This window comes from Gorilla gorilla, chromosome 16, assembly GCF_029281585.2.
Source record: "Gorilla gorilla gorilla isolate KB3781 chromosome 16, NHGRI_mGorGor1-v2.1_pri, whole genome shotgun sequence".
NCBI classification, from domain to species: domain Eukaryota; kingdom Metazoa; phylum Chordata; class Mammalia; order Primates; family Hominidae; genus Gorilla; species Gorilla gorilla.
The window spans coordinates 23395165-23418339 of record NC_073240.2 but is presented as its reverse complement, the minus strand read 5'-3'; the positions used below and the strand labels follow the sequence as shown (position 1 = coordinate 23418339).

The window sequence follows — 23175 nt, the reverse complement described above, 5'->3', positions numbered from 1 at the left end:
AGTAGGTTAGAGGTATTAAATGCATTTTTGACATGATATTTTCAACTTACGATGGGTTTACTGAAATGCAACTTCACTGTAAATCAAGGAGCATCTGTACTGGGAAGTGAGTTTGAAGACATAATTAAAGTCCCAATTCCATTAATCTTAAGATAGATTATCTGAGTGAGCCTAAGCTAATCAAGTGAGACATTTAAAACTCATTTTCTCTGACTGATGGCAGAGGAAGGAAGTCAAAGATGTTTGAAGCATGAGGGGAATGAGTCCCTGCTTCTCAGGACATGAAAAGCAATCTTGCTGGCCACCAAGAGAAAGTAAACAGGTATGCAGTAAACTGTCAACGAAGAAAAAGGACAGATTCCTGAAGCTGAGAGTGAACCCCAGCCAAATACCAGCAAGAAAGTGAGGATGTCAAAGACTGCAAGAAAATGAATTCTCTCAAGAATCAGCGAGCTTGGAAGAGAACCTCAAGCCTCAACTGAGAATCTCAGCACCAGCCAACACGTTGACATCAAGTATGTGAGTTGTGAGCAGAGGATTCAGTTATACCAAGCCCAGACTCCTGACCCATGGAAACTGTCAGATTAATAAACAAGCACTGCCTTAAATCATGGAGTCCGTGGTAATTTTCAACTTCCAAAACACAAAGACAAGGTAACAACATTCATCTGCTTTAGCCATATTTCCCTTTGCTTCTGCCCTTGTGGTCGCACGTCTTTTAATTCTTTTATTCTCATTTGAGTGCAGTATCAGAAAAGAGCATGTTCAACCAGAAGATGACCGCTATGATTTCCTCGACTGGAAATCCTCCTCCATCTGTTCTTTACTCCTCCTAAAATTCTTAGCACTTGGCATATGAGGTCTCCTGGACCTCCACTCGTATCTTCTTATTGTTTCCTCTCAAGTTTCCATGTCTTTGTCATCAGCTCTGAATGGTTCAATGTGCCCTTTCACACTGCCTTTCAAAGCACCAATGCTATCCCCAGCAGAGGCCATTCTCTTCAGTTCTAGACTTTCAGAAACAAACAAACAAACAAACAAAAAAGCCACTGCCTTCTCCGTAGAGTTTTCAATATTTGTTAAAATTCTTTTCTGTGTCTTCCATTTGTTTTGCCTCCATAAGAAATGCCTGATCTGGCCGCGTGTGGCAGCTCATGTCTGTAATCCCAGCACTTTGGGAGGTCAAGGCAGGCGGATCATCAAGGTCAGGAGTTTGAGACCAGCCTGGCCAACATGGCGAAACCCTGTCTCTACTAAAAATACAAAAATTAGCTGGGCATGGTGGTAAGCACCTGTAGTCCCAGCTATTCAGGAGGCTGAAGCAGAAGAATCACTCAAACCCAGGAGGCAGAGGTTGCAGTGAGCCGAGATCAGGCCACTGTACTCCAGCCTGGGTCACACAGTGAGACTTGATCTCAAAAAAAAAAAAAAAAATGCCTGGTCTTCCTGTTCTTTCTCTTTCAAGTACTATGTTTCCCTAACTGGGCTGGGACAAATCTCTGCCTACTGACTTCTTAAGCTACTCAGCACCCAATCAGGACAGGTGTGGCAAAGAAGCAGGTAGTAAGAGGGAGCTGTTCTTTTCAAGGGCAGGAAGGTGATGTGGTCTTTCTCGAACCTTACAGATGGGGACAGATCGGCCCACCATTTCAGTTCTGCTTAAGATCTCCTGGGAATAAGACTGCAAGCCCAAACCACCACATGTAGAAAGCATCTGCATTTTAGACCCTACAGAAGCACCAAGTTCTACTATTCATGCTGAGCTTAGGAACCCAAGGACAGGGGCACCATCTCCGCCACACAGTGCAGGAAAAATGGAGCCTACCTTACCTCCCCAGCAAGGCTAAGGTCATGTGCCAGACCCTCTCTCTACATTCACCCTGCTTGTTGTGTTGCTCCAGAGAGTGAGAAGAGTGGAGGTCAGTGTCAGGGGCATGCCTTCAAACCACCACGTTCCCACCACTGCTCCAGCTTCTAAACATTCATTCAGAGACAAGTCACAGCAATTTCCAGGGAGGAGGGACCACATATGTCATACCCAAGCTCTGAAGGTGTAAGTGGTTTAGTTGCTTCCAGTTAAAGAGTTTCTGAAGTTGAGGTTACGGGTATTTTAGATAACGTCATCAGGGTGGCTCTCAGAAGAAGTAACCCTTGGACAGAGACTTGAATGATCTGAGGAAGCCAGCCATGCAAGCATCTGAAAGAAGAGATCATAGGCACAGGAAACAGCAACCAAGAAAAGCCCTGAGGTGAGCACAACAGGCTTAGTGCATTCAAAAAGCAACAGGCAAGCCATGGGGCTGGAATGGAGTGTGCCCAAAGAAGACAAGGGCTAACACAAGGGCAAGAATTAGACAAGGCAGGACAGGCAGGACATGGTGAGGGGCAGGGGTATTATTTCAGAGTGACTGCATGTTACTGGAGGAGTCCGAGAAGGGAAGAAACAAAAGCTGATTCACGGTATGTAGGTACTCTAAGCTGCTATATAGAAACCAGACTGTGAGTACAAGAAATGATGTAGGAGCATCCATTGAAAAAGTTTTTTACTTGTTCTTTCTCTTTTATTGTTTTATTTTCTCCTTTTTTTTTCTCTTTTCTTGCCCTAACTCTATATGATAGAACTGTTGAGAAACAATATTAGTTGTTCTAGTGAAAAATGACAGTAAATGCAAAGACAGATCAGAGGTAGCGAAGCCAGTGGTGAGGCCATTAAAAATAAATAGACAAGAGTGACTTCCACTTCTGGCCATAATAGACTAACAGAAACAGGATTCACCCTCCCATCTAAAACAATCAAAAAATAGACAAAATACATGAAACATCAAACTTCAAGACACTGGACAAGGAAAAATAGTGATCCCTAAATGATGAGAAACAAGGAGGTTTGTTAGGAAATTCCACACCCCTCAATTGGAAGTGATTGATCTATAATGTAATGACATCCTGAAACACAGAAATCAAGAGAAGAATCTAATAGAATTCTACAAATGCCTTCCCAGTGACAAATATGCTCAATTAAAATCATATGCTCATGAGTTGATATTGTTATTTGGCAGTATCTACCTGCGTGAAGACATTTTCAAAGACAAAACACATTAAATCACATTAAAAATCAGCACTAAGAGAACATTTGCCATTGATTTAATGATAAAGACACTAACTTTGATCCCCAATTAAGCAAAATGTCATCTCCCCCTTCCCCTGAAAAAATTCTCTTCTCATTAACAGACCTGTATTACAAAAGAAAAATTTCATTCAATTATTATTGGTATATATATATTTTTTTTTTTTTTTTTTTTTTTTTTGAGACGGAGTCTGGCTCTCTTGCCCAGGCTGGAGTGCAGTGGCGCAATCTCGGCTCACTGCAAGCTCCGCCTCCCGGGTTCACGCCATTCTCCTGCCTCAGCCTCCCACGTAGCTGGGACTACAGGCGCCCGCCACTACACCCGGCTAATTTTTTTGTATTTTTAGTAGAGACGGGGTTTCACCGTGTTAGCCAGGGTGGTCTCGATCTCCTGACCTCATGATCCGCCCGCCTCGGCCTCCCAAAGTGCTGGGATTACAGGCGTGAGCCACCGCGCCCGGCCAATTGGTATATTTTTATGTCAATAAAAAACATGGTCTGGGCACGGTGGCTCATGCCTATAATCCTAGCACTTGGGAAGCTGAGGCAAGAGAATCACTCAAGCCTAGGAGTTTAAGACCAGCATGGACAACACAGTGAGACCCTGTCTCCATCAAAATATTTTAAAAATTATCTGGGCATGATGATATGCACCTGTAGTGCCAGCTACTCTGGGAGCTGAGGTGAGAGAATCGCTTGAGCCTGGTGTGGGGCTCAAGGCTCCAGTGAGCTGTGATTACACCACTGCACTCCAGCCCGGGCAACAGAGTAAGACCCTGTCTCCAAAAGTACACATGGAAATTTGTGTCCTTGTTTGTTATATAGGAAGGTATATAATAGGCCCAATTTTGCCTCTTGACCTACAAAGCCTACTCTCTCACTGTTACCAGGAAAAAAAAAATTGTCAACCCCTAATCTAGATCAATCTCAGCAATACCAGGCTCTGCTCAGTACTCTAGAACAAGTAAAAATCTGGATCTAGAAACAGGCATTAAACCAAATTGCCAGGGCTTCTCTGGGCTTCAATACAGCATGGATGAGATGGTTCAGAAGATGTTAATCAGAAAGCACCAGAACATGAAGAAAACTTGAGGAGCATCTAGAATAGCTCCTCCTTTTAGAGGAAAGAGTTACAAGCCAGGAGAAAGACCTGCCCTTCCTAGGACCAGTCCATAAACTCTTGCCCCCTGCCCTGCTCCTCCTTCTGAGCCTTCAGCTACTTATTCCAGAATCTTACAATAAGCAAAATTACAACCAAACCGCTGGTCCAATATTGACTCCCAAAGGTAAAAACCAGAACCATCTCAACACCCTGCTTTGGACTGTTCTCAGATCTAGGGCTGTATTAGCTCATTCTCACACTGCTGTGAAGACATATCTGAGACTGGGTAATTTATAAAGGAAAGAGGTTTAATTGATTCACATTGCTGGGGAGGCCTCAGGAAACTTACAATGACGGCAGAAGGTAAAGGAAAAACAGGCACCTTCTTCACAGCCGGCAGGATAGAGTGAATGCCAGCAGGGGAAATGTCAGATCCTTATAAAAATCAGATGTGGTGGGACTCACTCATAATCACAAGAACAGAATGCGGAAAACCACTTCCATGATCCAATGACCTTCACTTGGTCCCACCCTTGACACATGGGGATTATGGGGATTATAATTCAAAGTGAGATTCAGGTGGGGACAAACAGCCAAATCATATCAAGGACACACCAGGCATTTCTCACCCTGCTACAGTTTCAGAGGTCTTCTCGGGGTCCTCAGTACTTCCAAACTGAGATTACAGAAGAAATATTAAGCCCCTGGAAAAACTCTTAAAAAATATATACCAGATACACAGAAGCCAAAAAATACCCTAAAACTACTAATACAAGAGGCACTAAATTGAAGCTACTGAAGAAAACATCAGAGAAAATCTTACCTTGCTTGGCAATTGAACAGCAACATTTCACAGTTATAAATCAAAATATATAGAAGAACCAGGAAGGCTTTTGCTCTAACGTATGCTGAGAGGCTGTCAAGTAAATGGATAACTGTGGAGACAAAATCTTGTGGAAGACATTTAAAAAATTTTTTGAGAGAACATAAAAAAATAGGGCAGTCTCAATTCTCAGGGTGAACAGCCTATAATAATCAAGCAGATGGCAGGAAGTAAAATAATATCAACTACTGTTTTCGCATTCTCAATTTGTGCCAGATCCCATAACTAAATTTTAATATTATCTCATTTAAATCTGAAAGTTAGTCATAAAAAGTTGACAATATTGGCCGGGCACGGTGGCTCACACCTGTAATCCAAGCACTTTGGGAGGCCGAGGCGGGCGAATCACGAGGTCAGGAGATTGAGACCATCCTGGCTAACACAGTGAAACCCCGTCTCTACTAAAAATACAAAAAAATTAGCCAGGCGTGGTGGCACGCGCCTGTGGTCCCAGCTATCGGGAGGCTGAGGCAGAAGAATGGCATGAACCCAGGAGGCAGAGCTTGCAGTGAGCCGAGATTGCGCTACTGAACTCCAGCCTAGGCGACTGAGCAAGACTCCATCTCAAAAAAAAAAAAAAAAGGTTGACAATATTGTCCCCACTTGAAAGAGGAAAATGAATATTGAAAAGTTAAGCAATTTACCCAAATTCAGATAAAATTCAACTGGCCTTGTATAAAATCCAGGCCAGTTGAATGACAAAGCCTGCCTGTTCACTACTCAATCACACAACTGGAAATGTGGCAGCAAATAATACAACTGTCAGTCACAACTGCATGTAGATACAAATCTCTGAGAAGAGCTGCATACAGAGAGATCATATCTCTGGTCTACACATCTGAGGGCTTAACAGAAAATGAAGACAATACTCAATACATGACACAAAGAAACATATACTCCTATACCACTCTTTAATTAAAGGTATAATTCAACACAGAGGACTAAGTATTGACAAGGAATAATGCTACTTTCCCTTTTTAAAAACAGACTGTAAATAATTTATATCAGTATGCAAACAGAAAACAGACACACGCACACACGTGGTTAATGAATGTAAATAGTCAGAAATATGGAATCATAATATCAGCAAGGTGACTACAGAGAACAGGAATATATAAGTTCCCAAGAGAGCTTAACAGAGGCCAGCACCTAACAGTAACACTGTGTGTCCAAGATAGATTTAAGAAGCTCGATTTTTTTTGGCCACACTCCAATCCTTTTCTATTCACTGGTATGTTTCCAGGTAGGAAGAATTTATGTAGTCATGTATATGCCATGTAAATTCTATACTACTTAAGGATACAAACATATCTAAGCATCAGTCTCACCTAGTTCCTGAACCAAATTATCAAAGCCAAATTATTCATCTCGGGTAAAAAACAAATCAATGCAGTCATCCTTGAGTAGAAGATCTGTTTTCTACCTTTCCAGCAACAGACAGTAGAAAATCCATCTCCCCAGATGCATTCCTGATTCTAATTTATACTCTGCGGTCTAAGGACCACAATCACAAATCTGTTTCCCATATCAACACCATCCCCAACATATACACACATAATTCCAAAGCCATTCAAATTTCCAGCAATCATAGACTGAAAAACTCTTCCAGATTATATGAGATTAAAAAGACATGATAACTGACTTCAATTCAAGATCTGGAAGTTCTGTTCCCCATAAAGAACACTATTGGGACAACTGGCAAAATCTGAATAAGGTCTGTAGATTAGCTAACAACACTGAATGTTAATTTCTTGATTTTGACAATCACGGCTTGTTTCAAGGAAACATTTAGTGAAGTAATTAGATTTAGAAGAGCATCATGTCCACAAACTTCTCAAATGGGTCAGAAAACATACACACACTCACACACATGCACACACAAAGTGAAAGAGATAAAGACAGAGAGACAGATAAATCATAAAGTAAACATAGTAAACTGTTAACATTTGGTGAATGTGGGCAAAGGATCTATTGCAATCATTTACACTGTATGTCCAAAATTACACTCAGTGCCTACTCTAAACATGATACTCCTACTCTGAGGATCAATCTACTAGCCAAACTCGGAAGCCTGGGTACCATCCTTGACCCTTCTTTCCTTTCTCCCATGCCCAATTAACCCCAAGCTCTGTGAAAATGACACCCCCACTATGGCTGTCTTATTTCTATGTACTATTATATCTTTCCTGAATTACTACAACAGGCTTTATCTAATTTTCCTTTATTCCATCTATTCTACAAATTTTAGCCACAGTGGATCCTCTATAAGAGTAAATATAACTCACCTATAAAATATTCTCAGTAGTTACACTACCATTAAAAAGAAGCTAAAACTCGTGGCATATGAGGTTCTTCATGGTCTGGCTTTTCGTTATCTTTCCAAAATCATGTATCATACCATCAACTCCACTGAATACCCTCAACACTCACCATGAGGAAATAAAAAAAGGAAACTGAGAATATTGAAAAAAGGAAAGTGGCAAAGGGAATCCCAGGATGATTCCAAGGTGACAGCCTTCACCAGACAGAGGGCAGCCCATCTGTATGGAAGCTGGTCAGAGACCCCCAGAGAGAACTCAGGAGAAAAAACTGACAGACTATCTGAAGCACCTGAATGTAATTTGAAACACAAAGTGATGTAAACAAAGAAAGGTCCACTAGATATTGATCCACACAAAATTAACAGACCGAGTACATATGCATGTTGGAGCCTATCTCATGTCCTACTTCAAAATAAACACCAAACAAATCTAAGATTTAAGATCTAGAATAGGCCATGGCAGGTAGGAATACAAACATATATACATACATATATACATATTTCAATCTCAGACTGGGGAAAATGTTCATAAATCATTTATTGGAAAGAACAAAATAAGCGTGAGAAATGTAAATACAAAAAACATTAAATGCCACACAGAAATAAAACACTGTAAAGAAAAACACATAAACTAGAGAATATATTTGCAGCACATTTTTTGAATAAAGTGGTGATTTTCTTGATATATAAATATCAATAACTAATAAAAGAACTAAAGAACTAAGAAAGTAAGAGTCCTAGAAACAAATGAAACCTCTGATCTCTTCCATATGGAATATCACATTAACCAAGGATAATTTAAAGTATTTCAAAAAATACAGAAAATAGGAGGCAAGTTTCATATAAAGCTATCCATACAAACCTATTTCATATATAAAGACAACAAGAAAGGAAAATCAAAAACATTTCAGCTGATAAAAACTTTTTTTGGAGACCGAGTCTCACTCTGTGCCCAAGCTAGAGTACAGTGGTGCAATCTCGCCTTACTGCAACCTCCGCTTCCTGGGTTCAAGCAATTATCCTGCTTCAGCCTCTCGAGTAACTGGGACTACAGGCTCGTGCCACCATGCCTGGCTAGTTTTTTGTATTTTTAGTAGAGATGGATTTTTACCGTGTTAGCCAGGATGGTCTCGATCTCCTGACCTCGTGATCTGCCCACCTTGGCCTCCCAAAGTGCTGGGATTACAGGTGTGAGCCACCATGCCAGGTTGAAATGCTCTGATTTTACCTGCTATGGTCTGAATGTTTTTGCTTGCCCCCAGTCATATGTTAAATTTAATCTCCAATGTAATAATGTTAAGAGGTGGAGCCTTTGGGAGGTAATTAGGTCATAAGGACTACACCCTCATGAATGAGGTTAGTACCCTTATAAAAGAGGCCTGAGTGAGTTTATTTACCCCTTCCAACATGTAAGGACACAAAGAAGACACTATCCGTGACAAATTGGCCCACACTAGACACCAAATCTTCTAGTGCCTTGATCTTGGACTTCCCAGCCTCCAGAATGGTGAGCAATAAATTTCCATTATTTATGAATTACCCAGTCTAAGATACCTTGTTATAGCAGCCCAAACATACTAAGATACCACTCAACCAAAACAAAAAACAAAACAAGGCAAAATTAAGGGAGAGGTAAGCTGTACTGTAACCGCTCAATTTGAAGGAACTATCATTAAGTAAGCATTTATAGACATCAAAAAGGTCCAAGTCACTTAGTTATACAAGACAAGGAGGTATAGACAATATACCTTAGGAATACAGATGCAAAGACTCCTCAACAAAATATAAGCACATTGATCCAGAATATATTAAAGGAATAAAACATTATGACCAAGTGAGGCTTACCCCAGGAATTCAAGGCTGATTCAACATTTGAAAAGCAATCAGTGTAATTCATCATAATTAACGGATGAAACAAGAAAAATCATATAACCATATCAATTACTAATAAAAAAGCATTTTACAAAATTCAACATACATTCATAATAAAAACTCTCAGCAACCTAGGAATAAAAGAGATGTCCTCAATCTGAAAAAAGGCAAGCAGAAAAAAACCTACAGCTAGCATCATACTTAATGATGAAAGACTAGGTGTTTCCCCAGAAACTGGGAAGAAAGCAAGGATGTCCACTCTTATCACCTATGATTCAATATTTTACTGAAAGCTGTAGCCAGTATAAGAAGAAAAATAAATAAATGACATTTAGATTTGAATGAGAGAAATATTTGCAGATGGCATGATGATCTATGTAGAAAATCCCAAGGAATTTACAAAAAAAAGTTTCTATAACTTATAAGTGAGTTTAGCAAGATCTAGTATATTTCAATATACCAATAATGAACAAATGGAAAATAAATCCTTTTTAAAGTATTACTTCTCAATAGCTCCAACCATAACAACAACAAAGAAGTATTGCTTTCACCCTAACAAAACATCTACAGAATCTATACATTAACACTCTAAAATAGTGATAAAATAAAACTTTTTAAACATATAATGAAGAGACATTCCATGTTCATGTAGTAAGACTCAAGTTAGTCATCAATTCTCCCCAAATTGAGCTATAGACTCAATGCAACTTCAATCAAAATCCCAACAGGATATTTTGTAGATATAAACTAAGTTTAAAATTTCTATGGAAAGGTAAAAAAAAAAAACTAGAAAATGCAAAACAATTTTGGGGGGATATGCAAGAATCACACAATAATTTTAAGACATACAAAAAACTACAGTGATCAAAACAATGTAGTATTGACAAAATGATAGACACATAGAATGAGGAAACAAACTAGAGTTCAGAAATATAGTCAATTAGTTTACGATAAAGGTGCAAAGGCAACATTGGAAAAAGGATAATCATATCACCAAATGATGCTGGAACAACTGAATATCCACATGCAAAAATGTTAACTTACACTCATTCCTCACTCCATATGCAAAAATTAACCCAAAATGTATTATACAACTGAATATAAGTAAACTTCATCAAAATTAAAATTTCTCCTCTGTGAAGGACACTGTAAGAAAAGACAAGCCACATACTCAGAGAAAATATTTGTACCCAGAATATATAAAGAACTCTCAAAACTCAAAATTAAGAAAAAAATTTTAATGAACAAAATATTTAAACAGACATTTCACCAAAAAAAGTATCTGTCAAATAAATAAATGCAAGGATGCTCAATATCATAATCATTACAGTAGTGCAAATTAAAATCATACTGACTATAACTATGAACTTATTAGAATGACTAGCATGAAAAATGGTGAGTATGTGAAGCAATTGAAGTTTTTCATACATTGCTAGTGGAAATGCAGAAATGGCACAGGAATCCTGGAAAACAGTTTGGCAGTTTCATTAAAATGTTCAATACATAACTATCATATATGCCTCAACCATCCTACTTCTAAGTATCCTAATGAAATAAAAACTTAAGTTCACAGAGAATCTTGTACACAAAAATTGATAGCAATATTTAGTTATAATACAGATTGAGTATCCCAAATCCAAAAATCTGAAATCTGTAATGCTCCCAAATCCAAAACTTTTTGAGCACTGACATGATGCAAGTGGAAAATTCCACACATAAGTACTTAGCACAAACTTTGTTTCATGCACTGAAAATATTTAAAATATTGTATGAAATTACCTTCGCCTTATTTTATACAAGGTGTATATGAAACATAAATAAATTTTATGCTTAGACTTGGGTCCCATCCCCAAGATATCTCACTATGTATATACAAATATTGCAAGATCCTAAAACACTGAAATCTGAAACACTTCTGGTCTCAAGCATCTTGGATAAGGGATATTTAACCTATAGTCAAAAACCAAAAACAGTTCACATGTCCTTCAATGTGTACATGAATAAATAAACTGTGGTACATCCACATAATGAAACAGTACTCTGCAGTAATGAACTACTGATACATGCAGTGACATGGATGAACCTCAACTGCACTGTATTAAGTGAAAGAAACCAGCTGCAAAGACTATATGCAGTATGATCACATTTATATGACATTCTGGAAAAGCTAAAGCTATAGGGGCAGAGAAGACATCAGTGATTGCCAGGGACTGGGATGGAGGGTGGTTTGCCTAAGAAAAAAGCAGCACAAGGTCATTTTTTGGGAAACTGGAATTGTTCTGTATCTTTCTACAAAAATTAGCCAGGTACAGTGGCTCATGCCTGTAATCCCAGTTACTCAGGAGGCTGAGGCATGAGAATTGCTTGAACCAGGAGGCAGAGGTTGCAGTGAGTCAAGATCACACCACTGCACTCCAGCCTGGGCAACAGACAGACTCCATCTCAAAAAAAAAAAAAAAAAAAAAAAAAAAAGTGAGAGAGAGATGGGGTCCCACCATGTTGCCCAGGCTGGCCTTGAACTCCTAGATTCATGCAATCCTCCAGCCACAGCCTCCCAAGTAACTGGGGCTACAGGCGCATACAACTGTGCCCAGCTTGAATTGTCTATACTAGTCGTATGAATCCTAAAATCTGTCGCTATAAATAGTCTGATAACGATTACAGTAAATTAGCATTAACTACTTTAAGTTTTTAGATATTATAATTATAGAAATTTGTAATGAGCTCATCCAATATATTTCTCCCCAGTAAACAGCAGCAGGAAATATCCATGAACCCTCAAACTCCTCCAGCCTTGAAAATGAAATATTTGGGCCGGGCGCAGTGGCTCACGCCTGTAATCCCAGCACTTTGGGAGGCAGAGGCAGGTGGATCACGAGGTCAGGAGATAGAGATCTTCTGACTAACACAGTGAAACCCCATCTCTACTAAAAATACAAAATTAGCCGGGAGTGGTGGCGCATGCCTATAACCCCCAGCTACTTGAGAGGCTGAGGCAGAAGAACGGCTTGAACCTGTGAGGTGGAGGTTGCAGTAAGCCAAGATCACACCATTGCACTCCAGCCTGGGCAACGAGCGAAACTCCATCTCAAAAAAAAAAAAAAAGTTTCCTATTAAGTGTTTAGGGGAAAAAAATGGAAAAAGTGGCTTACTGAGTGCCAGGCACCCTGCTAAGCATGGTATATACATTGGCTCACTTAGTCCTCATATCCAGATGAGCAAATTGAAGTCTAGAGAAGTTATGTGAATTGCTCAAGATCAAAGATTGGAAAATGGCAGAGGAGGGGCTTGCTGACTCCAAAGTCCATCTTTAGCTTAAATCTTACACTTGACTTCTAATCTTCTAATTTTTCATTGTATTCCCTTCACTGTGGGCTCACAGGTTTCCCTTGTTTCTGACAATTGATAAACTTGCCTCTTTTTTCTTTTTTTTTTGAAATGGAGTTTCACTCTTGTTGTCTAGGCTAGAGTGCAATGGCCCAGTCTCGGCTCACTGCAACCTCCGCCTCCAGGGTTCAAGCAATTTTCCCACCTCAGCCTCCTGAGTAGCTGAGATTACAGGTGTCTGCCACCACACCTAGCTAATTTTTGTATTTTTATTAGAGACGAGGTTTCACCATGTCAGTCGGGCTGGTCTCAAACTCCTGACCTCAGGCAATCCTCCTGCCTCGGCCTCCCAAAGTGCTGGGATTACAGGCATGAGCCACTGCGCCTGGCCAAAGTTGCCTCCTTTTAATTTAGATCCTTGGCTCTCCTCCTCCACTCCCACCGGCCCCACCTCCCAACATTGGCCCTACTCCACCCCACAGGCGGTAACAGGGATTTATACCTCTTTCCAGATCCACCTGCCAACTCCTGCGCTGCTCTCCTCCCTCAGGGACCCCTTAGCTACACAGGTCTTTCCTGTGCTCTTTCTAAAATGCAAATCTAGATATTTTGCCAACTTAATTAAATGCCCTCAGCTGTCCTTAGGAATGAGACTAAGGCCTTTCCTGATCTGGTCCTCGCTACCTCTCCAGCCTCCTCACCCACTTGCTCCTTGCCCTGTGCCTAATCGACACACTCCTTCTGGGTTCTAGCCACCCTCTGGCTGAAATTCCTGTTATTCCTAGTCTGCCTACTCATCCTCCAAGGCTCGTCTGAAGACATTCTTCAAAATGTTTCCAGAAACACTTCAAGACAGAACTTACTGTTCCTCCTCCATCCTTTCCCAGACCACAAACCTGGATCACACCGCACTATGATCACTAGTCTTTCCTACCGGCCCAGAAGGTCTTTGAGAGCAAATACATTTGATTACTTAGTTCTGTCAGTGCCCTAAACAATTCAGGTTTTTAATCAGTGTCAGCTGGATGAGTTACTTTCCCCTTTCATGCCTATCTTAACATATTCCCTCTGGATAAAAATTCTAGATTTGCAGGGCTACAAACAGTAGAGCTGGCTTTGGTCCCTCCCTGGAGGTGCTGCAATTGCTGGCGAGATGGCTGCCTCAAGGCAACTTTGCTCACAGAGGATCACAGGAAAAAGCTCTTCAGTTCGAGAGGTATTTACCTATTGATTAGGTTCCTCTGTGTGTCGGTACTATCCAGAGGAAGGTGATGTCGTAACTCCGGTCCTTTTTCACTTTCTTAAATTTTTTTCCTCCCAAATGAAAAGTGGGTGAATGAATGAAAATCCACTGACCATCAAATGTATTTTACACTCTGAAACATTCCCCATTTTTGTGAGTGCAAATTAATTCAAATAGGATTTCCCTTCCTAACGGCACAATCAACTGCACTGTCTTCAAAAAGAGATGTGGACCGCTTGAAAATGAGACGCTTGTGTCACAAGGACATTGCACATGGACACAGAGCAGCATGATGGTTTCCAAGCCACACGCATCATGCCAGGCAGACCCCACCGCTAAGGCTAGAAGGAACTCTGGTGAAGCACTGACTCCAAACAAGGAGGGACTTTGGTCCAGCAACCCCGTCCCACCCTACAGCAGACGGGCTGGGGCCTGGACGCGCTACAACAGTAAGTAGTCTAGGATTCAGTTCTAACTGGCTTAGAGAACAATGGGTCGGGCGCTTTGGGAAATTTTTTATAACAGGCTCACCTTTTTTATAATATTTGATCCAGATTTTGACAGTTATGCTTTATTTATTTAGCCCACCCAGGAAATCAAGTATCCTACATAAATCAATCTTCCAGGGAGCAAAGCTTTAAGGGTTCTCTCAGAACCATTATTTTGACCATTCATATGCAAATCTTTTAAAGATATATACATTTCTTTATTTCTGAAGTGACTACAGTGATTATAATATAGTCAGTGCTAAGGAGTCGGCTTCATCAAAAAGAACATCACTGATTATTCTGTGTTGTGACACTGTGATACCCTGAGGAGCTATTGAGATGTGAAGCTCTTTTCCCATAAACAAAATGGTCCCAGATTACAATGCCTTTAATTCTTCTGACAGCTTTTCATAATTCTTCTGTCTCCTCCTTCCAATGTTGCCCATCACTTCTTACTAATGTTAATTACTATAACTTCATTTCCTAAACTGCTGCCTTCATTTAATATTATAGAGAATCCTAAATCAATGGGCCTGAGGGAGCTGTCACACCTCTCCTACGGAGTAGTATCTGTGAGCTCTGTGTCATTTTTCTCAGAGCTGAAAGGCCCCTCTCTCTCACTTCTGGATTTCTAGCCACATTCCAAACGGCTGATGCTGCCAGGAACATTAAATTTTACTTCGCATTCAATGAATACATACTAGCTGGCAGAGGAGGATAGTGGCCTAGAAACTTCTTTGGCAACTATAGGAGGTCGACTTAGATTAAATCTTGCTATGGACAACTCACAAAATGTGTAATTGACAGTGGTCTGCAGCCAGAATACAAAGGTCTTAAGACCAAAAGCTTCTCTGTGGCATCAGGGGGAGGCACTTATCTTCTTTCATCTCCTAGCAAAGCTGACCTCTCTAAATCTCCCTGTAAAGAAGAAATGAGCATCCAAATTCCCTTTTGTCAATTGTCTAAACCTTTTCAGATTTCTACAGTCTAGTAAGAGTCCAAAAAGGGCATGGAATACCTTTTCTCTTCCGCTAAAGCAAGTAAGAAAGTGACGCATCCATGGTATTGTCTAGATCAAAGTCACAGCTGTTTTTTTTTTTTTTTAATTATACTTTAAGTTCTAGGGTACATATACACAATGTTACATACAGGTTACATACGTATACATGTGCCATGTTGGTGTGCTGCACCCATTAACTCATCATTTACATTAGGTATATCTCCTAATGCTATCCCTCCTCCCTTCCCCCACCCCACAACAGGCCCCAGTGTGTGATGTTCCCCTTCCTGTGTCCAAGTGTTCTCATTGTTCAATTCCCATCTATGAGTGAGAACATGCGGTGTTTGGTTTTTTGTTCTTGCGATAGTTTGCTGAGAATGATGGTTTCCAGCTTCATCCATGTCCCTACAAACGACACGAACTCATCATTTTTTATGGCTGCATAGTATTCCATGGTGTATACGTGCCATATTTTCTTAATCCAGTCTATCATTGATGGACATTTGGGTTGGTTCCAAGTCTTTGCTATTGTGAATAGTGCCGCAATAAACATACGTGTGCATGTGTCTTTATAGCAGCATGATTTATAATCCTTTGGGTATATACCCAGTAATGGGATGGCGGGGTCAAATGGTATTTCTAGTTGTAGATCCCTGAGGAATCGCCACACGGTCTTCCACAATGGTTGAACTAGTTTACAGTCCCACCACCAGTGTAAAAGTGTTCCTATTTCTCCACATCCTCTCCAGCACCTGTTGTTTCCTGACTTTTTAATGATCACCATTCTAACTGGTGTGAGATGGTATCTCATTGTGGTTTTGATTTGCATTTCTCTGATGGCCAGTGATGATGAGCATTTTTTCATGTGTTTTTTGGCTGCATAAATGTCTTCTTTTGAGAAGTGTCTGTTCATGTCCTTCGCCCACTTGTTGATGGGGTTGTTTGTTTTTTTCTTGTAAATTTGTTTGAGTTCATTGTAGATTCTGGATATTAGCCCTTTGTCAGATAAGTAGGTTGTGAAAATTTTCTCCCATTCTGTAGGTTGCCTGTTCACTCTGATGGTAGTTTCTTTTGCTGTGCAGAAGCTCTTTAGTTTCATTAGATCCCATTTGTCAATTTTGGCTTTTGTTGCCATCGCTTTTGGTGTTTTAGACATGAAGTCCTTGCCCATGCCTACATCCTGAATGGTATTGCCTAGGTTTTCTTCTAGGGTTTTTATGGTTTTAGGTCTAACATGTAAGTCTTTAATCGATCTCGAATTAATTTTTGTATAAGGTGTAAGGAAGGGATCCAGTTTCAGCTTTCTACATATGGCTAGCCAGTTTTCCCAGCACCATTTACTAAATACAGAATCCTTTCCCCATTTCTTGTTTTTGTCAGGTTTGTCAAAGATCAGATGGTTGTAGATGTGTGGCATTATTTCTGAGGGCTCTGTTCTGTTCCATTGGTCTATTTCTCTCTTTTGGTACCAGTACCATGCTGTTTCGGTTACTGTAGCCTTGTAGTATAGTTTGAAGTCAGGTGGCGTGATGCCTCCAGCTTTGTTCTTTTGGCTTAGGATTGTCTTGGATATGCAGGCTCCTTTTTGGTTCCATATGAACTTTAAAGTAGTTTTTTCCAATTCTGTGAAGAAAGTCATTGGTAGCTTGATGGGGATATCATTTAATCTATAAATTACGTTGGGCAGTATGGCCATTTTCATCATATTGATTCTTCCTATCCATGAGCATGGAATGTTCTTCCATTTGTTTGTACCCTCTTTTATTTCATTGAGCAGTGGTTTGTAGTTCTCCTTGAAGAGGTCCTTCACATCCCTTGTAAGTTGGATTCCTAGGTATTGTATTCTCTTTGAAGCAGTTGTGAATGGGAGTTCACTCATGATTTGGCTCTCTGTCTGTTATTTGTGTATAAGAATGCTTGTGATTTTTGCACACTGATTTTGTATCCTGAGAGTTTGCTGAAGTTGCTTATCAGCTTAAGGAGATTTGGGGATGAGATGATGGGGTTTTCTAAATATCCAATCATGTCATCTGCAAACAGGGACAATTTGACTTCCTCTTTTCCTAATTGAATGCCCTGTATTTCCTTCTCCTGCCTGATTGCCCTGGCGAGAATTTCCAACACTATGTTGAACAGGAGTGGTGAGAGAGGGCATCCCTGTCTTGTGCCAGTTTTCAAAGGGAATGCTTCCAGTTTTTGTCCATTCAGTATGATATTGGCTGTGGGTTTGTCATAGATAGCTCTTATTATTTTGAGATACGTCCCATCAACACCTAATTTATTGAGAGTTTTTAGCATGAAGGTTGTTGAATTTTGTCAAAGGCCTTTTCTGCATCGATTGAGATAATCATGTGGTTTTTGTCTTTGGTTCTGTTTATATGCTGGATTACTTTTATTGATTTGCATATGTTGAACCAGCCTTGCATCCCAGGGATGAAGCCGACTTGATCATGGTGGATAAGCTTCTTGATGTGCTGAGTCACAGCTGTTTCTGAGTCTGGTCTTCCCTAGTTGAACCACAGACCCATGCAAAGGCAAGTTACAAAGGAAGGCTGGGGCCATACTCCCTGGGGCATGTACCCCCTTAATCCTTTCTGTGACTCTCATCTGCAGTACTTCCCTAAGTGTCCTGACAAAGGAGATTCACAGCACACAAACTTTCCCTGGGTCTTGGCATGCCCTGAACATCTAGATCAGACCATGAGATTTTTGCCCAGGTTTGACTTCCCCACCTGGAAGAGCCAGGGCCCTTTCCACATAATGGTGTTACTTACAGTGACAGGCAGGTCTAGAGGATTAAGGTGCTTGTCCTGCCAGCAGAAAGCAAAAGCATAGAGAGAAGCAGACGGAATGAGCTTTCAGCTTACATTCAAACGAGGACCAGGAAGGAAGATTAACAGAGCCAAGCCATCCACCAAAGACAAGGACAGAAAGAACCACAGATGCTTTTGGGCTTCCCTCTAGAATCTACCAAGAGCTGGGTACATACATGATCCCACTTAGATTTCATCTTACTGAGCCCATGAGATTGTCAGATAACTAAAACATCTTACTTTTAACACCACTTGGGCTTTTCTCAGAGAAATCTAGAATGTTAGTGTTGGAAGGGCTGTCAGAGATCATTTAGACTGGCCCTTTCATTTTACAAAAAGAGAAACTGAGACCCAAAGAGGTTACAAGCACTTGCCCAGCCAGCAGCAGGGAGAGTACTTAGTTCCAGGCCCCTTGGCTCTTAGGTCAGGGCTTGTTCCACCACCCAGCTGAGTCTTAGTTTCCTCATCTGTGAAACAGGGATCTTGTTTTTCCTCAGACATCCTTGTGAGCTAAACAAGGCAGATGTTGTTGCTGCCATGTGACAGGTGAGAAAACTAAGGTTCACAGAGGCAGAGCTATTTGCATAATGTCACAGTTAATGAACAGGCGAAGGAAGATGTTTAGAATCTGCATCAGAGAACCTTTAAACATAAAACTTAGTGTGAAGTCCCATTTATATTGGAGCCCTTGGACTCAGGGTACCCACAGGGTCTCTTCTTCCTTATTCTTGATCCTCTAACCCAGGAGTTGGCAAACTATGGCCATATTAGGCTTGTTGCCTGTTTTTGTAAATAAGATTTTATTGGAAGACAGCCATACCCATTCATTTACCTACTGTCTGAGGCTGCTTCTGGCTACAATGGCAAGGTTGAGTAGCTATCACATAGGCCATATGGCCCATAAAGTCAAACATGTTTATTCTCTGGCCCTTTAGAGGAAAAAGTTTGAAGGGCCCTAATCTCATCTAAGATCCAGCTGGTTTCCCCTCATAGTTCTTCCCTGGGTCTTCCTTAGCAAAGCCACCCTGCTGGGCTCCAGACCAGAGGGCTAGGAGGAAGGACTCTTGGGAAAATGCCTCGATTTGTGCTCTCTGAACAGCAAAGAGTGCATGGGGTGAGAATTCTTCTCTCAGAAGAGCCCAGATGAAAAATGTGAAAAGGCAGCCACAGATCTGTCTCTAGTCCTCAGGAGGCTTCAGAAAAAGTGCATTAATCAGTGCAATGGCGTAGGTCTGAATCTCCTGTTTGGAGCTATGTCAATGGAGAAAGACGGCACAGGGAGATTAGAAGACTGAACAGCAAGATGATGCTTAGAGATAGTTTAAAACAATCATTTACAGTTTATAAGCAAATAATGACCTGGAGCTAAGTCTCAAAAGCATCCAAAGTGGACATGCTCTTGACCCAGCAATTTCACTAATAGAAACTTATCCTAAGACAGTAATCAGAGAGCTTTGCAAGATTTACTGACAAGGCATTTCACTAAAGCACTACTTAAAAAATAATGGAAAATAATCCAAATGATCACATTAGCCAACTGTTTATATATATGAGAATCTTAAGTAGTTATTAAAAGTCATGTTTTAGGGTAAGGATTCTTAACCTGGGATTCAGGGATGGGCTTAGAGTATCTGTGAACCCCAGGAATGATACAGAAATTATTCTATGTAGTTTGCTGATGAAGTGGTATTTTCTCCAAACTGGTGAGAGTACATACTTGTTACCAGATTTTCAAAGGTGTCTAGGTTGCAAAAAAGATTTAGAACTACCTTTTAGAAAAATCTTTGACATGGAGAAATGTTCAAGATATATTATTCAGTTAAAAAAAATCAAGGTACACATAGTATATACAATAAGATCCCGATTTTGTTAAAAATATGCATTAAAAATACTGAAGGGATATTTAATGTTTAACAGTGGGTATGTCTGGAGGTGAGATAATAGGCAAATAATTTATTTTTGGGTTTTTCTGTATTTTTAAAGTCTTGACTATAAACTTATTTTATTATGAACAAACAAAATAACTACAATCATTCTCTGGAATCTTACAGTCTCAGTACTTGACATCTCCACCTGCCATGTCTTGGGTGCATTCTGTGGCTGTCTTTCCAGAGGGGCTGATGGGCTTCCTGGTTAGTCACAGGGTACCCAGAGAGTCTACCAGAGGGCACGAAGTGTCCCTCAGCCCAAATAGGAAAGCATATAGGTTATGGCGACAGCTGTGGGCTGAAAGTATTCACGATTGGCCCCTGTGAAATGCCATGTTCCCGTATCGACCCTAGGGAGGCAACTGGGGCCACTCCAAATTCAGAGACAAAAAAACAGAGGTAGACGTGAGGTTACAGAAAAATCAGAATTCTCTATCTGGAGTTTATAATATCCCTCTCATCTTCATCAACCTTGGTGGCTCACTGGGTATGAAAGCTGAGGCTAGACCAGGCATGGTGGCTCACACCTGTAGTCCCAGCTACTAAGGAGGCTGGAGTGGGAGGACTGCTTGAGCCCAACAGTTTGAGACCAGCCTGGACAACACAGCAAGACCCTATCTCTACAAAAATAAAAAAAAAATTGGCCAGGCATGGTGGCTCAGGCCTGTAATCCCAGCACTTTGGGAGGCCAAGGCGGGCAGATCACGAGGTCAGGAGATCGAGACCATCCTGACTAACACGGTGAAACCCCGTCTCTACTAAAAATACAAAAAATTAGCCAGGCATGGTGGCAGGCACCTGTAGTCCCAGCTACTTGGGAGGCTGAGGCAGGAAAATGGCATGAACCTGGGGGGCGGAGCTTGCAGTGAGCCGAGATGGCACCACTGCACTCCAGCCTGGGCAACAGAGCGAGACTCTGTCTCAAAAAAATAAATAAATAAAAAATTAAAAAACAAAAAAAACACTAGCCAGGTGTGGTGGAGTGTGCCTATGATTCCAGCTACTCAGGAGGCTGAGATGAGGAGGACTGCTTGAACCTGCAGTGGGTTATGATCATGCCACTGCACTCCAGCCTGGGTGACAGATTGTCTCAAAAAAGAAAGGCAAAGAAAGCTAAGGCTGAAAATTTCTTAAAAGTGACAAAGAGAAATCAGAGTTGCAAAGAAATAATTGTGCTTCCTTTTTACTTGGATTAGTGGGGAGAAACAAGTTGGGAACATAGCTGAGTGAAAACAGGGTCACTATAACCTCCCAAATCTGGGAGCTATTGACTTCCCCTCGAACTGGTGGGGGATTCTGGCAACATTCTGACAATGTCCAAAAAGACAGAAGTGAACAACAGTCAGAAGAGAATCATCAGTAGTGCCACCGCTGTTCTGCAAAGTCCAGCTTCCTTACATGGTGTAGGTTGGTTGGACAGGAAGTAAAAACAATGAAGACAGGAGAAACATAACTCCAATGGGTTCATTTGTCATATGGTTTCATTACTGGTAAAATGTTTTAGGATGTGATAAGAGTCTTAACAAACAAAAGCAAAAAGCCCCTGAATTTACTGAATACTTAACCTGTGCTGGCCACTATGCTAGACTTTTTTAAAATCTCCTTTGATCCTCACGTGAGAAGTGAAGATGATTAACCTAGTCCAGAGATGAAGAAACTGAGGCCAGAAGAGACTAGGTTACTTGCTGATAGCAGAGACCCAGTATGCAGAAGAGCCTGGATTTGAATTGATATTCCAAACTCACACCCTGTGTGATACTTCTAACAATCACCCACAGCGCATCGTCAGTTCAGTAAGCATTCATTCAGCAAGTACTAATTGAGCCTCTACTTAAATCTAAACAGGGGATATGACAATCATTGATCTCTGTTTCTAGGGGGCTCTATGTTCAAAATGGGCAACAGATAATAAAAATCCAGTATTTTATATAATTATCATAGGTACAAACAGACTACTGGGCTCATGTGGGGAGAAAGCATCTAATTTTGCCTGGCACTAGGGCAGTATGGGAAGACTGGGAAAATCTTCATTTTAACCTAAGGGGCAGAGAGAGTTACAGAGGATTTTAGGCAGGAGCATGACATGATGAGGTCTGAATGATGGCAGAAATTCTGGCAGGAGTGTGGAAGAGGCGATGAATGAAGAAGCCAACCAGCAGCTTGGAATATAAGCAAAGCAGAGTAGGATTGGAAGACTTCAAATAAGAGGAGAGAAGAGGACAGACAAGTGAAGGGAGGGAGGTGTAGGGTCTTTTACTCACACCTGGAAGTGTGAGATGAGCTGTCCCACGGTGATTTCCTCAGCTATCTTCTGGTACAGACTCTGGTATCTTCTGGTGTGGACTATGCTCTCCAGGATGGCCAGGGACCTCTGAAGGACTGAAACGTCCACCATGGGCTGGCTCACATACCCTGCAATCTAGGCCCAGAGATGGCACATCAGTTGAGAAGCTCAGGGCCTAAGAAAGATAGAAGCTTAGCATCTGATGCTAGCCCTTGGAGCTCTCTCTGCTTCACATTTGGGCAGCTATTGCTAGGTGGACAGTGGTACCTGGTTTACGGCTACCCTGGCCAATGTGCCAGGGATTCCCTTGGCATGGATACCTTAATTTCAGATTACAGTATCCACTTATCATGTTTCCTCAAAATCTAAAAGCTTAATTCTTTTTATCAAAATAAGAGTTCCAGCATGAGAAAGTGGGGTATAAAAAAGCAGAAGATTGCCAGGTGTGGTGGCTCACACCTGTAATCCCAGCACTTTGGGAGGCCGAGGCAGGCGATCACGAGGTCAGGAGATCGAGACCATCCTGGCTAGCACTATGAAACCCCATCTCTACTAAAAATACAAAAAATTAGCCAGGTGTGGTGGTGGGTACCTGTAGTCCCAGCTACTCGGGAGGCTGAGGCAGGAGAATGGTGTGAACCCGGGAGGCAGAGCTTGCAGTGAGCTGAGATCGCGCCACTGCACTCCAGCCTGGGTGACAGAGTGAGACTCCATCAAAAGAAAAAAAAACAGCAGAGGATTTTACTCATACTGGGATCTCATTTTATCTCCATGTATTCCTCCCCTGACAC

The 23175-nt window shown here is 41.1% G+C and overlaps 1 protein-coding gene across 1 annotated transcript in view; it reads right to left on the bottom strand.

Moving 5' to 3' along the window:
* The window catches only part of LOC115932684 (engulfment and cell motility protein 2-like), a 32854-nt gene that overhangs the window by 6670 nt on the left and 3009 nt on the right, over window positions 1-23175 (bottom strand). The window contains exon 3 of the mRNA XM_063698913.1: window positions 22362-22519. Coding sequence (XP_063554983.1) covers window positions 22362-22519 — 158 coding nt within the window. The remainder of the gene's footprint in view (window positions 1-22361; window positions 22520-23175) is intronic.